At 36.2% G+C, this 20,411-nt stretch overlaps 2 protein-coding genes across 2 annotated transcripts in view; both read left to right on the top strand.

Moving 5' to 3' along the window:
• The first annotated feature begins 426 nt into the window (after positions 1-426).
• TLR6 (toll like receptor 6) lies at positions 427-19,446 on the top strand. Its single transcript, XM_019414111.2, has 2 exons — positions 427-538; positions 16,503-19,446. The coding sequence occupies exon 2, from the start codon at positions 16,571-16,573 to the stop codon at positions 18,968-18,970; it is 2,400 nt and encodes a 799-aa protein (XP_019269656.2). The 5' UTR covers positions 427-538; positions 16,503-16,570; the 3' UTR covers positions 18,971-19,446.
• The window catches only part of TLR1 (toll like receptor 1), a 46,089-nt gene continuing 26,105 nt past the window's right edge, over positions 428-20,411 (top strand). Inside the window, exon 1 of the mRNA XM_019414144.2 lies at positions 428-538. The gene's annotated coding sequence lies outside the window, so the exon portion shown is untranslated. The remainder of the gene's footprint in view (positions 539-20,411) is intronic.

Consider the following 20,411-nt stretch of genomic DNA (forward strand, 5'->3'; position numbering starts at 1 on the left):
ACTTTCCTTGAAAGTTGATTTTTTAAAAAACAAATCTTGGACCTAAGCTAATTCTGCTTTAGAGTATCTCATCCAGCTAAAATAATGCTCCAAAATTGCTTGATAATGGTGGGTTGCAATGATTTTTGGAAATGTTAAATATCCTGATCATGGAAAACAGGCAGTATTCAATAACTTTCTCCTCTGGGTGACAATTTAACGTTCTGGCTGCACACTTTGCAGATAAACATTACCTTAGAAAAAGCATTTTTTTCTTCACACTGAAATTGTCCTAAGTCGTGTGCTCATACGAATTTAAAAATTGGATTACTGTTTTAGTCTGTAGCCCAGGAAAATCTGCTGGCCCACATGCTTGTCACGTGACTGTTGAAAGGGAAATTCCTGTCTAGGAGTAATTCCAGGAAGGTCCAACAGATGGCAGAAAACGGTTTCTATGGTCCTGCTCTACTTCCACGAAGGACACGCAGTTTGTCAAGCACTTTTATCTTCCTGATCACTTAGAAGTTACTTTCTCTTCTTCTGAGAAGGAAACACGTTGGTAAGTAAAAAGGCTTTTATGGCTTTTTCAAATTGTGGAATAATTACTTCATATATGCAGGAAAATATCAACAATTACATAGGAAACAGTTACTAAAAAATGTTTCTTTGAAATATTTGCAAGATGATTTTAGGTGTCTTTTTAAACATGTTGTGAACGTCCTTGGAATTCACAAGACGGATAAAAAGTAGGGGGTCTTTTTATGACTGTCTTGAAAAGGTATAAAAATCACTAGCACTGCAGCCATAGTTCAGGGAAAAACAGGATGTTGGTTCTGTTTTCGTCTACATTTCTCATCACCTCTCTCCAGTTGCTCTCTTTCAGCGACATGCGCAGCAGTTTCTGCCGCTCCACAACTTACGTATTTTTATAGTAGGCACGGGCATTTGATCTTCCCCGCACACGGCACTGTATGTGTTCCTTGGTCTCTGTCACTAATGTAGAAGTATTTTGAAAGCAGTGCTGTTCACAGTTCTAGCCCTGGCTCCTGCCGCCTGGCACAGTGCTGGCACGTAGTGCCCTCTGAATAAACATTTATTAAATGGAGGAAGTGGCAGGGACGGGTCTAGCCCTGATTTCTTCCAGGTCTCTTATCTAAACGTTGACAAATAAAGCAGTGTCTTTCTTGCGTATTTGCTAACTTGACTACGGACTCACACTTAACCTCACTTAATATTTTTTCATCTTGTCTTTTTCATAGACTGAATTTTCATGGATCCTATCCACCACAGTTTCTTCCCCCTTGAAACAGGGCTTCTTCCATCTGTCTTTTTTCTCCCTCTTTTTATTTGATGCATTAAAGAAAAAAAAAAAGTTTACCTTTTATCTCTCTTTACTTCCTTTTAAAACAAATGATGAACTCTCTGAACTTCTGCTCCCTTTTTTCCCCTCTCCTTTATTTTTCTTAAATAGAAAAGCTCCTGACTGGCTTGTTAAGTGTATACACGAGGAATCACTTGAGGATATAAATGCCCTTGGAGGAATATTTGTGTTTGGGGGGCAGGATGCTCACAGGGCAGCTGGTCAGCTTTCCGACCAGGTGGCTAAGTTTCAGTCCCCTGAACAGACACCGTGGAGGGACCTCTGGGTGGGTTCAACTATCTAGCATCGTGTGGAAGACGTTCTCTGTATATGTCGATATCCCAAATAATACAGCATGCTTCTTTAAATATAAAATATTTTTACATTAGCTATATTTTGAGGTAAATCTTTTGAGTTAAAAACAGTTCAAAATTAAAAATTTTGCAAATATACACAAAAGTATAAGAAAGAAAATTAAATGTATCTATGATTCAGAGATGCAGGGATAATGACTGTTAACATCTGATATATTTCTCCCCATTCTTTTCCCCTAGGCTTTGTGTATTTTGTCAGATTTTATCACATTTTACAAAATTAGATCCTCCTACATGTACAATTTTGTATTCTCTTATTCACTTAACATTATATTATTTATAATTTATATATAAAATAAATAGAAATAGAAATTATATTTATATAACATATTGCTTCAAAAATGCAATATTTGAGGCTGCATGCTATCCCATGTTATAGGTTTAATAATTGATGAAACTATTTTCTACAGTAGACATTATCATTTTTTTCAATTTCTCATCACGCCAAGAGCATTTTCATAGCAATGTTTTTAGGTGTATTTCTGATAATTCCTTTAGAAGAAAATTCTGAAAAGTGGGATTGCTAAATTAAGGGTAGGCATGTTTTTAAGGAACTTATATATGTGACCAAATTGTCCTTCAGAAAGGTTGTACTAATTTTTCATTTCTTCCAGTAGTAAACAAGAGTTCTTATTTTAGTCCCACTTGCCAACGCTGGCTGTTATATTTTTGAATATTTCAAATTTGGCAGGTAACAATAATACCTCTTTTTTTAATCTTTAAGAAATAAAAAATCCCATTTGATTCACTTTATCTTTTTACGGTTAAAAATCTTAAATTATAGACATCCTAACATTCCATCTGTAAGTGCTTCATTTTATATCTCTAAAAGAAGGACATTTTCCTACATGACCAAAGAACATTATAAAAAATTAACATTTATTATTTTTTAATAGAATCTAATACTGGGTTCATCTTAAAATCCTTTCTCCCCTTGTTACTCAAGTGCCTTCTTTGCTGGGTCTGTCTAAACTGATCATGATTCATCTAGATGTTATGTCCTATTTTGTTTTAATGTGCATTTTGAAAAATTGAAGTATAGTTGATATACAATGTTACATTAGTTTTAGGCATACAACATAGTGATTCAACAAGTCTAAATGTTATGCTATACTCACTATAAGTGTAGTTACCATCTGTCACCATAAAACCCTATTATAGTAACATTGACTATATTTCCTAAGCTGTACCTGTTATCACCTTGACTTATTCATTCTGTAACTGGAAGACAATACCTCCCACTCCACTTCACCCATTTGCCCATCTCCCCACCCTCTCCCCTCCGGCAGCCACCAGTTTGTTCTCTGTATTTATGGGTCTGTTTTCTACTTTTTGTTTGTTTATTCATTTGTTTTGTTTTTTAGAGTCCACATATAAGTGAAATCATATGATATGTGTCTTTCTCTGTCTGACTTACTTCACTTAGCATTATAGATCCATTCATGTTGTTGCAAATGTCAAGTAATAATTATGGTTGAGTCACAATTCCATTGTATAAATATACCACATCTTCTTTATCCATTCATCTATGGTTGGACACGTGAGTTGCTTTCATATCTTGGCTTTTATAAATAATGCTGCAATAAACATAGAGTGCATTTTTATTTTTTTGTGAGATTGGGCATAATTCATATTATTAACTATTGATTTTGAATTTTTTGGTAAATGTTCTGAGCAAATAATGTGTTCTTCTTAATTTTGATTGTTGAAAATTAAAAAAATACAGGTAACAGCTAAAAGGAAAATAAAATTCCCTTATAATCCTACCATGTAGAGATGATTACTATTAATATCTTGATATGTATCTTAATTTTTCCACATATATCTACACGTATTTATTGCTACCTGTTTAAAAAATAAACTTTATGTCACTTACATAAAGATAGTAGCAATTTCCCATGGAATTAGATTTTCATTATTTTTAAAGGCCATGTAGTCATATTTAGTTAAATGGAGATAGTAATGATTTATTTGACAACCCACTATTTTTAGACAGATTTCTTTTTCAAAAAATAATTTATTTTGTACTGACTGCTTTATTATACTCTTTTACTGGTTCTAACAGTTTTTCCATTACTTCTCTTGGATTTTACACACTAACAATCATATAATCTAAAAAGAGTGATATTTTTATTTTCTGCATTCCTGTATTTCTGTCTCTCATTTCCCTTTCACCTTAATTGCAATGGCTAGAACTTCTAGAACAGTGTTAAATAACAGTGGGCATCTTTGACATTGAATGTAACAGAAATGCCTTTAAGTTAGATACTTAATATATTTTTCATCAGGTTTTCAAAGTATCTCTTCTTTCTTTTTTTAATGTTATTTTTGAAAGAGAGAGAGAGACAGAGAGAGAGAGAGAGAGAGACAGAGACAGAGTGTGAGTGGGGGTGGGGCAGAGAGCAAGGGAGACACAGAATCCCAAGCAGGTTCCAGGCTCTTAGCTGTCAGCACAGAGCCCTATGTGGGCTCAAATTCACAAACCCCAAGATCATGACATGAGCCAAAGCTGGATGCTCAACTGACTGAGGCACCCAGGTGCCCCCATTTTTTTCTTTTAAAAATTTTTAAATGTTTATTTTTTAGAGACAGAGACCTAGCGTGAGCAGGGGAGGGACAGAGAGCGAGGGAGATACAGAATCGAAAGCAGGCTCCAGGTTCTGAGCTGTCAGCACAGCCTGAGGCAGAGTTTGAACTCACAAACCCCAAGATCATGATCGGAGCTGAAGTCAGATGCTTAACCCACTGAGCCACCCAGGTGCCCCTCAACGTATCTTTTCAATATCTACTTTAATTAAAGTTGTATATTTGGTCAAAGATGAATGCTAAATTTAACAAGTAAATTTTTAACATCCATGGAGATGCTCATCTGTTCTTTTCCTTTTATCTATTGATGTGTTATTGTCATAGATTTGCTAATAATAAGCCATTCTTAAAATATTAGAAACATATTAATTAATCATTATGTGCTATTCCTTCAGTACAGTGCTAGATGGATTAGGGTTTCTTCATTCTAAGCTTCTCCCCACCCTCAAATGATTGGAGTTTGTCTCTTTTGTTGTATTTTCTTTTTTTTTTTATTAAAATTTTTTTTTAACGTTTATTTATTTTTGAGACAGAGCATGAGCGGGGGAGGGTCAGAGAGAGAGGGAGACACAGAATCCGAAACAGGCTGCAGGCTCTGAGCGGTCAGCACAGAGCCCGACGTGGGGCTTGAACTCACGTCCTGCGAGATCATGACCTGAGCCGAAGTCAGACGCTTAACCAACTGAGCCACCCAGGCGCCCCTCTTTTGTTGTATTTTCTAATAATTACTCTTAATTTTATAATATACATACTTAAACTTGTATTTTTCTTGAATTAACACTTTGAATTAACTTGTCTCTATCTATAGATTCTTGTCAATCAGGCCAAGGATCACAACATACTTGCAGTTCACTCTTTCCCTCTCCCCCACTGTCTACTAATTCCCTTGTAATTATTGGCAATTTTAGTTCCAGATCATTATTAAAATTTTTGTCATCAATACTGATTGGAATTTATCAATAAACTTTCCTACTTTCTTTGCAAAATATTCATTCTAGCATCCCTGTTATGGCTTTTTGGGGGATGGGGTGATAAAGTTATCAGCTTATTTTTCAGAGGATAGTCTATCCTCTGGTAATTCAGATGGTGGATCTGTCTTGCATGTCTTTTAGTATTTCTTTCATATATTCCGTCTCTTATGCTTCTTGTACTATGTTTTGGGGAAATTCCTCTTCTTGGTCTTCTCACTAATTCTCACATCAGCATTGCTACTCTACAATTCAACTCATTTAATGAGTTTTCTATTTCAATGATTAAGTTTTTAATTTCTATGATTCCTACTCCATTCTTTTTTAGAATTCTTCTCTCTCTCTTAGGATATCATTATCAATCAGTCCTCAGTATCTGAGGATAACATTGATAGTTTCCTTGGGTGTTAACTTCTCTTGTATCTTGAGTCTGGTTACTTTCTATTATGGTGTTTGTTTTGTAAGTGCCATGCTTTTTGATTGTGCAACCCAAAATGTGGTTGAGGCTCCATATCAAACTGCTTCTTGATCTGTTTTCACAGCCTATTTATCAGGAGGGTGGACCAATGTAGTCTGTATTAATTTTATGTTGCTGCTATAGCAAATTACTGCAAACTTAGTGGCTTAAAAAACACATTTATTATCTTACAGCTCTGTAAGTTAGTACTCCAACATAAGTCTTTTTGGGCGTATATACAGGTGTTGACAAGATTACATTTCTTCCGGAGGCTCTAGAGGAAAATACGTTTACTTGCCTTTTTGAGCTTCTGAATGCTACCTGCATTTCTTGGGTCATGGCCCCTTCCTCATGGCAGCTCAAGTCCTTCTTACATCATATCACTCTGACCTCTTCTTCTGCCTCCCTCTTTAGTTTTTAAGGACCCTTGTGATTACATTGGTTCCACTTGAATAATCCAGGATAACCCTCTTATTTTAAGGTCAGCAGATTAATGAATTTAATTCCATTTTCAACTCAAATTCCCTTTTTCCATGTAATAGAATATTCACAAGTTCTGGGATGAAGAGTTGGACATCCTTTGGAAGTTAGTACTCTATCATAGTCCAATCTGCTTGTGGATCTCAGAGACTTTTCTTGGTTTCAGTTTCCCTAAAGACTTTTCTTTCTTTTCTTCCTGTGTGTGCGTATTTTTTCCACAATCATTCTGGGGATTTAGAGCAAGAGGAGAAGATTAAAGTATGTGCATATCACCCTGTTGACTCTCATACTTTCTAATGTTTGCAATTGAAAACGCAGTATTTTTGATGCAGAAAATGTTTAGGACATTTAAAAAAATGGTTTAAAAAGTTTATTGTGGGGTGCCTGGGTGGCTCAGTCAGTTAAGTGTCTGACTTTTGGTTTTGGCTCAGGTCATGATCTGATCGTTTGTGAGTTCTAGCCCCACATTGGGCTTTGTGCTGACAGTGTGTGGAGCATACTTGAGATTCTCTCTCTCCCTCTCTCTCTGCCCCTCCCCCACTCACTCTCACTGCTTCTCTCTCAAAAATAAATAAATAAACTTTTTAAAAAATTTTATTTTTTACCCAAAAATATGACTTTGACAATTTCTGCTTTGGGGTATTTATTAAAAAATTTGACTTAAGAATCAATATTAGTAAAATGCTCCATGAAACCTGGGGACTTAGATATATAATATACTTTTTTTAATAGAGTCTAAGTCTCTATTAAATCCTTTATTAATTATTTCATCCAAATCCTCCTATGATTGTCTTATGCTGTTTGATCTAATTGTAACCCAAAGAAATGCACTAAATGTTTTCACTATCAATATCTCCTTGTGTTTTTAGCATTTTTACTTTGTAAATTTTGATGCAGTTATTCACTGTGTAAGTGTTCTTATCTGTTATATTTTCATGGTGGGCTATTTATTTTTACCAGCCTGAAGTAGTAGCCTCTTTTATTCTCATTGCCCAATTCTCTGATACTTTGACCTAATGGAGTATTATATATACAAACTGTAATTTCCGATGATACGGCTCCCTAGTGTTCTTATCTTTAACCCCTTTACAAGTATCGTATGGCTTGCACATCTCAGAATGTAATATGTACCCTCAAGTCCCTCCCTACTTCTTTTCCCCCCAGTTTTATTGAGATAATTAACATACAACACTATAAATTTAAGATCTGCAACATAATTGTGTATATATGACCACTGCAAAATGGTCACCACAGTAACGTTAGTTAACACATCCATCACCTCACATAATGATCTCTTATTTTTGGTTGTAAGAATCTACTCTATTAGCAACTCTCAAGTATATAATACACTGCTGTTAACTATAATCACCAGGCTGCGCATTAGATCCCCAGAACTCATTCATCCTTATATCTGGAAGTTTTTAACCTTTGACCAACATCTCCTCATTTCCCCTGTCCCCCAGACCTTGGCAACCCCTTCCCTTTCTACTATCTGTTAGGCTTTTAGATTCTACGTATGAGTGAGATCATACAGTGTTTATTTTCCCTGTCTGACTTTATTTCCCTTGGCCTAATGCCCTTAAGGTCCACCCATGTTGTCAAAAATGGCAGAATATCTTTCTTTTAATGACTAAATAATATTCCATTATATCTATTTCTATCTTTCTCTAAATATCTCACATTTTCTTTACCTATTTATCTGTCAGTGGATGCCTATGTTGTTTGCGTGCCTTGGCTATTGTGAACGATGCTGCAATGAGTATGGGGATGCATGGTTTTCAAGACAGTGATTTCATTGCTTTCAGATATATGCCCAGAAATGGGATTGCTGGATCAGATGGCAATTCTATTTTTAATGTTTTGAGGAAAAAATTAAACATTAAAATGGAAACTCCTTACTGTTTTCCACAATAGCTATACCAATTTACATTCCCACCACGGTGCACAAGGGTTCCCCTTTCTCAACATCTTTGTCAATACAGGTTACCTTTTGTCTTTTTGATAATGTCCATTCAAACAAGTGTGAGGTGATAGTTCATTGTGGTTTTGATTTTCATTTTCCTGCTGATAGTGACAATGAGCATCTTCTGATATACCAGTTGGCTATTTGTATGTCTTCTTTAGAAAAATTTCTAGGGGCGCCTGGGTGGTGCAGTCGGTTAAGCGTCCGACTTCAGCCAGGTCACGATCTCGCGGTCCGTGAGTTCGAGCCCCGCGTCAGGCTCTGGGCTGATGGCTCGGAGCCTGGAGCCTGTTTCCGATTCTGTGTCTCCCTCTCTCTCTGCCCCTCCCCCGTTCATGCTCTGTCTCTCTCTGTCCCAAAAATAAATAAAAAACGTTGAAAAAAAAATTAAAAAAAAAAATTTCTATTCAGGTCTTCTGTCCATTTTTTAATAAAATTATTTAAAAATTTTTATTATTACTATTACTATTATTATTATTATTAGCTATTGAGCTGTATGAGTGACTTATATATTTTGGATATTAATCCCTTTTCATATATTTGTTTATTTTTGTTTTTGTTTCCTATAAAACATAGGCAGATGGTGTCAGATCCAAAAAATTATTGCCAAGACCAATGTAAGGAAGATTTCCCTCCATGTTTTCTTTTAGCAGTTTTATGATTTCAGGTCTTATAGTTAAGTTTTTAATCCATTTGGAGTACTTTTTTTTGTAAGGGGGGTAAGATAGGAGTCCACTTCTTTAATATGTGCATATATCCAGTTTTCCCAGCACTATTCACTGAAGAGACTATACTTTCCTTATCAAGTATTTTTAACTCTCTTGCCAAATATTAGTTGACTGTGTATGCATGGGTTTATTTCTAGACTCTTGATTCTGTTCCATACTATTTGTCTGTTTTTATGCTAATAACATACAATACCATACTGTTTTGATTAGTACAGCTTTGTAGTATAGTTTGAAATCAGGAAGTGTAATGCCTCTAGCTTTATTCTGTCTTAGGGCTGCTCTGGATGGTTGGAGTCTTTTGTAATTTCATATGAATTTTAGAATTCTTTTTTCTGATTTTGTTAAAAATGCCATTGGAAATTTAAGAGATTGCACTGAGTCTGTAGATGACTTTGGGTAATGTGGACATTTTAACAATTTAACAATTTGAAGAATTTACCAATTCTGATCCATGAATATGGGTATCTTTTTATTTATTTGTGTCTTCTTCAACTTCTTTCATCAAAGTCTTATAATTTTCAGTATACGGGTCTTTCACCTCCTTGGTTAAAATTATTCCTAGGTATTTTATTCTTTTTGATGCATTTGTAAATGGGATTGTTTTATTTCTTTCTTTTTCAAATAGTTTGTTCATGAATAGATATGCAACCGTTTGTAAGTTGGTTTTGTATCCTGCAACTTTACTGAATTTAATAGTTCTTGGAGTTTTTTTTTTTTTTATGAAGTCTTTCAGACTCTCTACATGAAAGATCATACATCTGCAAACAGAGATATGTGAACAGAAAGAGGAATAAAATTCTTTCCCACCCTTTGTCAGGAAGTCTATTTTCCTGAGACAAAGGTAGAGTATACCATGTTTTCCTTAATATATTCCTGATACCTCTCATGAGTGTAGATGCTTTTGGATCCCTCCATTAATTTTCTACCCTTCTTTGTTTTTGGTGGCAAGGTGAGTTTTAAAAGTTTCTGTGTTTTCATGGCTGTTTTGCTGGCAATTGGGAGAGGTTCTACAAGAGAAGAAGTGAGGGACTTTTAACCATATGCCATTTGGTAATGAAATTCTCCAACCCAGAAGAGTTTTACTTTTTTCAAAGACTGGTTAATTGAAACACTACTTATCTCAACTATTTTACTATTTCCAATATACCCTTAGATGATGAACAGTGGGTCCTTTTGTTAATAAAACTGAGCAACAAGTAGTCAAAAATCTGCTTTCAATTATTCCTGCTACACGAGGTCCTACTTAAGAAATGTTGTTGTCTGCTCTTGTCTCCTGGGAGCTTCTAGATGTTTACTTGTGCAGATCACCTCCTGAATGGGGTAGAGTGAACCTCACATTCCAACCGTTTGTACCAGTTCCAAGTATGGGGTCTGTGGGTTCATGCACCAGCCTCCACCTGTCAGACAGTAATCTTTCCTCATTCACTTAGCATCAGTGTCATGAATATCATTGTCTGTAATTTGTCATAGTACAGTGAAACTTTCTGGGCTCTGGAAAAGCTGTTATCTCTTATATACAGCAGCTCCAAATTTACATGCTTTCTGACTTCTTCATTGTACTTTTTAATATCTCTCTAGCTTTTCCTGTTTTTTCAGTGTGTCAGCTGTAGGAACTTGATGTATTCAGATTATCATGTCTCTCTCAATTTGTTGCTTTCAGTCTGATATGAGTTGGAAAAAACACATATCCATTTTTATGGGAATTGTGTCAATGAATGAGATCCTATGACTAAAAAAAAAAAATTCCTGTGTCCACAAAGAGTAGAGTATATGTTATCTTGTCTACCTTTTCCCGGTTTGTAAGAATACTTCTAACGTCTACCTGTAGGTGGTTCCCAGGCAGGTGTGGTTGTGGGCGCTCCAGTGTATGTGCAGGATGCTGCCCAGGGGCCATCCCAGCTGCCATTGCTGCTTTTAGGATACTGCAGTTAGAGTTAGGCAGCTGTGGAGCCCCATCTGTCCTGCTAGCTTGTGTTCCCTGCAGGAGCTCATAAATTATTTTCCACGCAGATCAGAGCTGGAATGGTATAGACTCATGAGTGTATTTCTTAGTTTCTGAGACTAGCTTCTTGCTTGCCCTTTTGCACAATTATATCCCCACCCCTTTGTCTCAGTCACAAGCATGGGATCTGTGGGCTGGTGTGCCTGCTTCCACCCCTTCACCAGTCATGAATGCCCAGTTTGGACTATATTAATCATATCTTTTCAAATGGCTCCATAAACAGTGGTATCACCTGTGCCAGCCCAGCCACAACTGGTTTTGGTGAGGTGCAAGTCATGGAGGTGGAGGGAGTAGGTGGTTCTTCCTTGTGACACAAACTTGGTCTTATTCCAATCTTCACCCTCACAAAAGGACTTATCCTGTCATGTGCCACAGAGATTTAGCCATCAAGCCACAGGTAGATTGGCTTTCCAACCTGTCACCCACCTTCCTCTCTGTTCCTTTTATCTCATGTTGCCCTGGCCAAACTGGGTTGAGGATCTGAAAGTCTGGCCAGTGGTGGGCATGGCTTCACAATGACCACGATGAGTTTTTCTCAGGCTCACCTAGTCATTCAGACTCACAGCCCCAATAGGCTACACGTGGTCCATTTTTCTCAGAAAGATATAGGAGAGGAAATACAACACAGGCTTCCTACTTTTGTACTTCTAGTTCATACACGGTCCTTTTAACATGGATGCTGTTTACCATTCAAGAGTCATTTTACCCAAAAGTAATGTTTTTGGTAACACAGTGGACATTTTACATGTGTCATATTTTCAGAAAAGAGCTAGAAAGTTAATCCTATGTAAGATTAGTCACTAGAGAAAGAGATAAATGGGTTTGTTAACCTTTCGCCCATGAGAAGTCACGGGTTGTAGCAGATGGCAGAGTTATGGCCAAATTGAATACTGGTGTAGACTCTTGAGAATGTCTTGTAGTTTCTGGCAATAGCTCTTTGATTGCCCTTTTGTACAATTTTAGATTCTCAAAAGGAGTGATATAATATTTTGGAGGGATAAAAGGACTGCCCTTTAAAAGAGAATAAAGTATTCTCTGAGTCCAAAGAAAAGAGACCATAGTCACATAGTTAACTTCTAAGACAGTTGATTTAAGCCTTTGTCTAGTAAGTCAATGCCCATGTTTCTTCAGAAACCATTTATATTAACTTCTTCTCCTTTTTTATCCAATTTTTAAAGTCCTTTGTGATTTTATTTTTGTGTTCGGTGTAAGAAGTGGTCCAGTTTTCCCAACACCATTTGCTGAATAGACTGTCTTCTCCTCATTGTATATTCCTGCCTCCTTTATTGTAAATGAATGGGCCATGTAAATGTGGGTTTATTTCTGGGCTCTCTATTCTGCTCTATTGATCTATGTGTCTATTTTTGTGCCCGTATCGTTTTGGGTTTTTTTGTTTTCTTTCTTTCTTTCTTTCTTTCTTTCTTTCTTTCTTTCTTTCTTTCTTTCTTTCTTCTACTAAAGCTTTGCAGTGTATTTTGAAATCTAACACTGTGATACCTCTGCTTTGTTCTTCTTTCTCAAGATTTCTTTGGCTATTCAGGGTCTTTTGTTGTTCCATACAAATTTTCATATTATTTGTTCTAGTTCTATGAAAAATGATGTTGGCATATTGCACTAAATCTGTAGATTGCCTTGGGTAGTATGGACATTTTAACAGTATTGATTCTTCCAATCCATAAGCATTGAATATCTTTTAATTTTTTTGTGTCATCTTCACTTTCTTTCATCAATGTTTTATAGTTTTTAGAGTGCAGACCTTTCACCTTCTTGATTAAGGTTATTCCTAGGTATTTTATTATTTTTGGTACAATTATAAATGGTATTGTTATTCTTAATTTCCAATTGTACAGCATAGAAGAAATGGATAAAATCCATTTGTAATAACCTACTGAAACAGAATCAGGAAGAAGAAAATGGGAATAGACTGCTAGCAATAAAATTGGATCAGTAATCAAAAAACTCCCAACAAACAAAAGTTCAGGACCAGATGGCTTCACAGATGAATTCTAGCAAACTTTAAAGAAGAGTTAATATCTAGTCTTCTCAAACTATTCCAAAAATAGAAGAGGAAGAAAAGTTTCAAAATTCATTCTATGAGACCAATGTTACCCTGTTATCAAAACCAGATAAAGACACTAAAAAAAGAGAGAACTACAACCCAGTATCTCTGATGAACACAGATGCAAAAGTCCTCAACAGAATATTAGCAAACTGAATCCAATAATACACTGAAAAAAAATCATTGACCACTATCAAATGGGATTTATTCCAGGGATTAAGTGTGGTTCAGTATTTGCAAATCAATCAGTGTGATACATCACATCAACGAGAGAAAGGATAAAACCATAGGATCATCTTAATAGACGCAGAAAAAGCATTTGACAAAGTATAACATCAATTCATGATGAAAACTGTCATCACAGTGGGTTTACAGAGAAAATACCTCAGCCTAATAAAGACCTTATATAAAAAACCCACAGCTAACATCATACTCAATGGTGAAAAACTGAGACCTTTTCCTCTAAGATCAGGAACAAGTCAAGGATGTCCACTCTCACCACTTTTATTCAACATGGTACTGGAAGTCCTAGCCACAGCAATCAGACAAGAAAAGGAAATAAAAGGAATCCAAATTGGCAAGGAAGAAGTACAATTTTCACTATTTGTCATGACATGGTACTATATATAGAAAACCCTAAAGAGTCCAACCAAAAATTACTAGAATTGATAAATGAATTCAGTAAAGTCACAGGATACAAAATTAATATACAGAAATTTTGATGCATTTCTATATACTTCTCTGTTTAAATTAATGGACTCTATTTTTTTAGAGCAGTTTTAGTTTTACAGAAAAATTGAGTAAATAGTTCAGAAAGTTCTCATGTACCCCTTCTCGGGTACTAGACAGTTTTTCCTATTACAACATTTTGCATTAGTGTGGTATATTATATAATAGATATATTAGTATTAACTAAAGTCCATAATTTACATTTGGATTCAGCCTTTGTGTTATATAGTTATGTGGGCTTTGAAAAATGCATAAGGTCATATATCCACAATTATAATATCATATGGAAGGAACAGTTTTACTGTACTAAAAATCCTCTGTGCCCTGGTTATTCATCCCTTCCTCTCCAAAACCCTAAAAACCACTGATCTTTTTATCTTTAGTTTTGCCTTTTTAAGAATGTCATAGAGTTGGAATTATACAGCATGTAGCCTTTTCAGATTTGTTTCTTTTACTTAGAAATATGCCTTCTGGTTCTTCTATGACTCTTTGTGGTTTGATCACTTATTTCTTTTCAGGACTGAATAACATCCCATTGTTTGGATATACCACAGTTTGTTTACCTTTCAACCCACTGAAGGACATCTTGTTGCTTTCAGTTTTGGGGAGTTATGAATAAAGCTGCTACAAACATCTACATGCAAGCTTTTTTTGTGGACTAGATTTTCAATTCATTTGGGTAAATACCTAGGATTGTAATTGCCAGATAATATGGTAAGAGTGCACTTAAGAAACTGTCAGACTGTCTTCCAAAATGTCTGTACCATTTTGAATTCCCACCAAAAATGAATGAGAATCACTGTTGCTCCATACCCTTACCAATATTTGGTGTTGTTTCAGGATTTTGGCCATTTTAATGGGTGTGTAATGGTATCTCATTGTTTTAATTTGCAATTCTCTGGTGACATCTGACATTGAGTATCTTTTCATATGCTTATTTGCTATTTGATGAGGTCTCTGTTCAGATCTTTTCCCCATTTTTAAATTGTGTTATTTTCTTATCGCTGAATTCAAGAGTTCATTGTATATTTTGGACACAAGTCCTTTATCAGATATGTGTTGTGTAAATATTTTCTCCCAGCCAGTGGCTTGTTTTTTCATTGCCTGAATTGTGTCTTTTGCAAAGTAGAAAAATTTAATTTTAATGAAGTCCAATTTAACAATGTTTTCTTTGATGGATTGTGCTTTTGATGTTGTGTCTAAAAGGTCATCTCCAAACCCAAGGTGACCTAAATTTTCACCTATATTATCCCCTAGAAGTTTTCTAGTTTTATGTTTTACATTTAGGTTTATGATCCATTTATGGCTAATTTTGGTCAAAAGTGTAATACCTGTGTCTAGATCCTCTCTTTTTTTTGTTTGTTTGTTTTTTGTTTTTTTGCATATGGATGTCTAGTAGTTCTAGCACCATTTGTTGAAAAGACTATCTTTTCTTTACTGAATTGCCTTTGCTTCTTTGTCAAAGACCAGTTGGCTATATTTGTGTAGGCCTATTTCTGAGTTATTCATTTTGGTCCATTGATCTGTTCATTCTTTCACCAGTATCATACTGTCTTGATTACTGTAGCTTTATAGGAAGTCTTGAAGTTGGGTAACGTCACTTCTCAGTTTCTTTTTTTTTTTAATGTTTATTTTATATTTGAGAGAGACAGAGCATGAGCCAGGGAAGGACAGAGTGAGAGAGAGAGAGAGGCACAGAATCCAAAGCAGGTTCCAGGCTCTGAGCTGTCAGCACAGAGCCCAACACGGGGCTCGAACTCGAACTGTGAGGTCATGACCTGAGCTGAGGTTGGATGCTTAACCGATTGAGCCATCCAGATGCCCCAGGTAGTGTCAGTTCTCTAACTTTGTTCTTTTCCTTTTTCTCCTATAAATGGGTAATAGTTTATAATTTATTTGCATGCCTCTGTTGTTTAAAGTAGGCATTTTGAATATTATAATGTGGTAACTCAGGTTCTCCTGTCTCCCAGGGTTTGCTGTTGCTGATTGTCATGGGAGTACTGTTGGCTGTTTGTTTAGTGACTGCTCTAAACTATTTTGTAAAGACTATATTCTTTGTTATGTGTGGCCATTGTATTCTGTGCTTGATTCACTTAGTGGCCAGCTAGTGTTTGATAGAGATTTTCTTAAATATCTAGAGATAAAATGAAACAAAACTTTGGATTTTTGTAGATTGGTTCTGTGTGGAAACATTTCCTGGATGTTTATCCAGGCTGTTTACAACTCTGCCCTAGCTTTCACTTTCGGCTTTCACAGAGCCAAAGGTCAACCAAAGGTGAAAGTTTAGGATTTTCTTAGCTCTTTTCTGAACATGCATCCAGCCCTAGACATGGGTGGCTTTCTAGATTTCCTGGTTCACATGGAGATTTCCAAAGACTCTTATCTACCACGTATCTCTTTTGTGAGCTTCTTCCTTCCCTGGCTTTTTGATGTGTGTGCTGTTTGTCACATTTGCTATTCCTTGTTCCAGTGCCTGTGGCTAGTATATTTGCCTATAAAGATTTTCAGTAAACATTACCCAGGAGGTTTCTCCAGCCCTGAGAAAGTTCTGAAAAGAGTGAAACAAAGCCAAGCCCCTGAGTGCATCCCTCAGAGAATGCCTAGACAGGTTAAAACACAGAAGCACAATTTTTTGATGATAAGGTCTGTATTGCCTCCCCTGGTACCAGCAAGCTGCATAACTGGAGAATATATCATATGCAAACAGAAATGACTCTGATAGTGAATGAAAAGATCATTGGGATTTTGTGTTAGGAAGTGGAGGTCTGAGAGCAATCATCCAATATTTATATGTCTTAATGTATATTGTATTTCTAGAATTTGGACACATATCAAGATGCCCTGAAGAACAGCACAACCCTTTGGGGAATAGCCTTTTAAACATCATGACCAAAGACAAAGAATCTATCACCAGAAGCTTTTGCTTTGTGTACATTTTGACCTTAATAGTTGGAACCATAATCCAGTTCTCTGATGAAAGTGAATTTGCAGTAGACATGTCGAAAATGAAACTTACGCATGTTCCAAAAGACCTGTCACCAAAAACCAAAGTCTTAGATATATCTCAAAACTACATATCTAAGCTTCACATCTCTGACATTAGCTATCTCTTACGGCTGGAAGTTTTGACACTTTCCTATAATAGACTCCAGTGCCTCGATTTTAGCATTTTCAAGTTCAACCAGGATTTGGAATATTTGGATTTATCTCACAATCAGTTGCAGAAGACCTCTTGCCACCTTATCAGGAGTGTCAAGCATTTAGACCTCTCATTCAATGACTTTGATGTCCTGCCCATCTGTAAGGAATTTGGCAACTTGACGCAACTGAATTTCTTAGGATTAAGTGGTACAAGGTTACGACAATTAGATCTGCTACCAATTGCTCATTTGCATCTAAGTCACATCCTTCTGGATTTAGAAGGTTATTATGCAAAAGAAAGTGAAACAGAAAGTCTTCAAATTCTGAATACAAAAACACTCCACCTTGTTTTTCACCCAAATCAGTTATTCTCTGTCCAAGTGAACATATCAGTTAACAGTTTAAGGTGCTTACAACTGACTAATATTAAATTGAATAACGACAACTGTCAAATTCTAATTAAATTTTTATCAGAACTCATTAGAGGCCCAACTTTACTGAATTTTACTCTCAAACATGTGGAAACAACTTGGAAATGCCTGGTTAGAGTTTTTCAATTTCTTTGGCCCAAACCTGTAGAATATCTCAATATTTACAATTTAATAATAGTTGAAAGCATTGATGAAGAAGATTTTACTTATTCTAAAACAGCACTGAAAGCATTGAAAATAGAGCATGTTACAAACAGAGTTTTTATTTATTCACAGACGGTGTTATATACATTTTTTTCTGAGATGAACATTATGATGTTAACCCTATCAGATACACCTTTTATACACATGCTTTGTCCTCAGACATCAAGCACATTTAAATTTTTGAACTTTACCCAGAATGTTTTCACAGACAGTGTATTTCAAAACTGTTCCAAACTAGTTAGATTGGAAACCCTTATCTTACAAAAGAATAAATTAAAAGGCCTTTACAATATAGGTCTCATGACTAAGCATATGACATCTTTGAAAACATTGGATGTTAGTTGGAATTCTTTGGAATATGATAGACATGATGGAAATTGCACTTGGGGTGGGAGTATAGCGGTGTTAAATTTGTCTTCAAATATACTTACTGACTCTGTTTTCAGATGTTTACCTCCTAAGGTCAAGGTACTTGATCTTTATGATAACCGAATAAGGAGCATTCCTAAACTAATCATGAAACTAGAAGCTTTGCAAGAACTCAATGTTGCCTCCAATTCCTTAGCCCACCTTCCTGACTGTGGAGCTTTTAGCAGCCTTTCTGTACTGATCATTGACCATAATTCAATTTCCAACCCATCAGCTGATTTCTTCCACAGCTGCCAGAAGATTAGGTCCATAAGAGCAGGAAACAATCCATTCCAATGCACCTGTGAGCTAAGAGAATTTATCCAGAATATAGGCCAAGTATCAAGTGAAGTGGTAGAGGGTTGGCCTGATTCTTATAAGTGTGACAATCCAGAAAGTTATAAGGGAACCCCACTAAAGGACTTTCGTGTGTCTCAGTTATCCTGCAACATAGCTCTGCTGCTTGTCACCATTGGGGTCACTGTGCTGGTGTTGACTGTTACTGTGACTGCCCTCTGTATGTACTTTGATCTGCCCTGGTATCTCAGGATGGTGTGTCAGTGGACCCAGACCCGGCACAGGGCAAGGAACCTACCCTTAGAAGAACTCCAAAGAACCCTTCAGTTCCATGCTTTTATTTCATACAGTGAACACGATTCTGCCTGGGTGAAGAATGAACTGGTACCTTACCTAGAAAAAGAAGACCTAAGGATTTGTCTCCATGAGAGAAACTTTGTTCCTGGCAAGAGCATTGTGGAGAATATCATCAACTGCATTGAGAAAAGTTACAAGTCCATCTTTGTTTTGTCTCCCAACTTTGTTCAGAGTGAGTGGTGTCATTATGAACTCTACTTTGCTCATCACAATCTCTTTCATGAAGGATCTAATAATTTAATCCTGATCTTGCTGGAACCCATTCCACAGAACTGCATTCCCAGCAAGTATCACAAGCTGAAGGCTCTCATGACACAGCGGACTTACTTGGAATGGCCCAAGGAGAAGAGCAAACATGGACTTTTTTGGGCTAATATTAGAGCTGCTTTTAACATGAAGTTGACATTAATTGCTGAAAACAATAATGCAGAAACTTTAAAAAAATAAGGAAATTCAATTTAAGAAACCATCATTAACTTGGATTCTGATGAACATGATGATTTTAAGTTTCTGTCTAGATGATACCTCTATTATATCTACACATTCTGGAAGACTAAATGAAAACTAGGTTTTAACGAAGCTGAGGACCAAGGCTGGAGGCTGAGGTGGTGCTCAAACTTGCCTATTACAGGTAGCTCAGTCTCTTCTGGTTCAACCATTCAGTTTTGAGTGGAAACACACAAGTAAATGGTCATTCAAGGACCTTTCCTCTCCCTTCTCCTTTCCCAAAGAGAGTCTGTGTGAGCAGGAGTTTGTGGGACTTTATGGCAGCAAGGAAAGTCAAACTCAGAAGTGTACCCAATGGCCCTTGGAGTGTCCTATGGAGCCTCATTGAACTCTGGGTGAGCTTTGTCATCCTGTTCAACTTTGGAGCTTGGGAAAAAATTAGACCAGTTATGGAAAATAAAGAATTTTTGTTTACATCTGAGGAAATTATTAAATTTCTGACGCTGTCACACAAATATGCAATTAACCAGTGGGGACTCATGACATAATAATTTATATATATAAAGGAAAATACAGTTGCCCCTTGAACAACATGGGTTTGAACTACATGGATCTGCTTGTAGTTCTTTTTTTTTTTTTAATGGGCTTTTTACAGTACAGTACTATAATTATATTTTCTCTTCCTTGTGACTTTCTTAATGTTTTATTTTTTATAGTATATTTTATTGTGAGAATACAGTATTTAATACATGTAACATACAAAATGTTTGTTAATTATTTATGTTATCGGTAAGTCTTCTGGTCAACAGGAGGCCATTTTGAAGTTATTAAGGTAAGTTGAGGTTATTGAGGTAATTAAGTTTTGGGGTTGTTAAAAGTTATACACAGATTTGTGACTACACAGGGGGTCAGCACCCCTAACCCCCATGTTGTTCAAGGGTCAACTGTATAGCCTTTAGTTACAGGCTGTTAAGGACAAAGACATGGATTTATTTGTTTGCAAAGGAAACTCCGAGCCAACTTTATTTGTAACTGGTTATTGAATAGGAGTTTTCTGGTTGTCTTAGTTTTGGCAAATGCCTCAAAGCTGACAAAAGGTAATAAATGCCACCACATTTTAAGTGGAGATACTAGACATAGCCAGGCTGGATGTATTAAAGGATAGCAGAAAGAGCCTTGTAACTACCAACACATATCACCTATCTCCAGAATAGATTCAAAAGGGTGGTTAGATATCATTAAGTAGAGGTCCTAGACCTATGGGGAGATTGCTTTGGATTTCTTCCAAAGGTGAATGAGAGGGTCTCTAAGCATAATATAAAAGTATCCTGGCATCCCACTCTCAGCCTGCAGCTTGTAGAATAACAAGAGTACACAAATTCAGTGCATGATGTGAGAGCTCTTGGAAGGGCCTGATGAGTGTCCCTGGGAGTTTTGTGGC

Source organism: Panthera pardus, unplaced genomic scaffold (genome assembly GCF_024362965.1).
Source record: "Panthera pardus isolate Hobbes unplaced genomic scaffold, ASM2436296v1 HiC_scaffold_13, whole genome shotgun sequence".
Lineage (NCBI taxonomy): Eukaryota > Metazoa > Chordata > Mammalia > Carnivora > Felidae > Panthera > Panthera pardus.

Excerpts from the sequence above, each read along its gene's own strand:
- TLR6 (XM_019414111.2), top strand. The coding sequence starts at position 16,571 with ATGACCAAAGACAAAGAATCTATCACCAGAAGCTTTTGCTTTGTGTAC.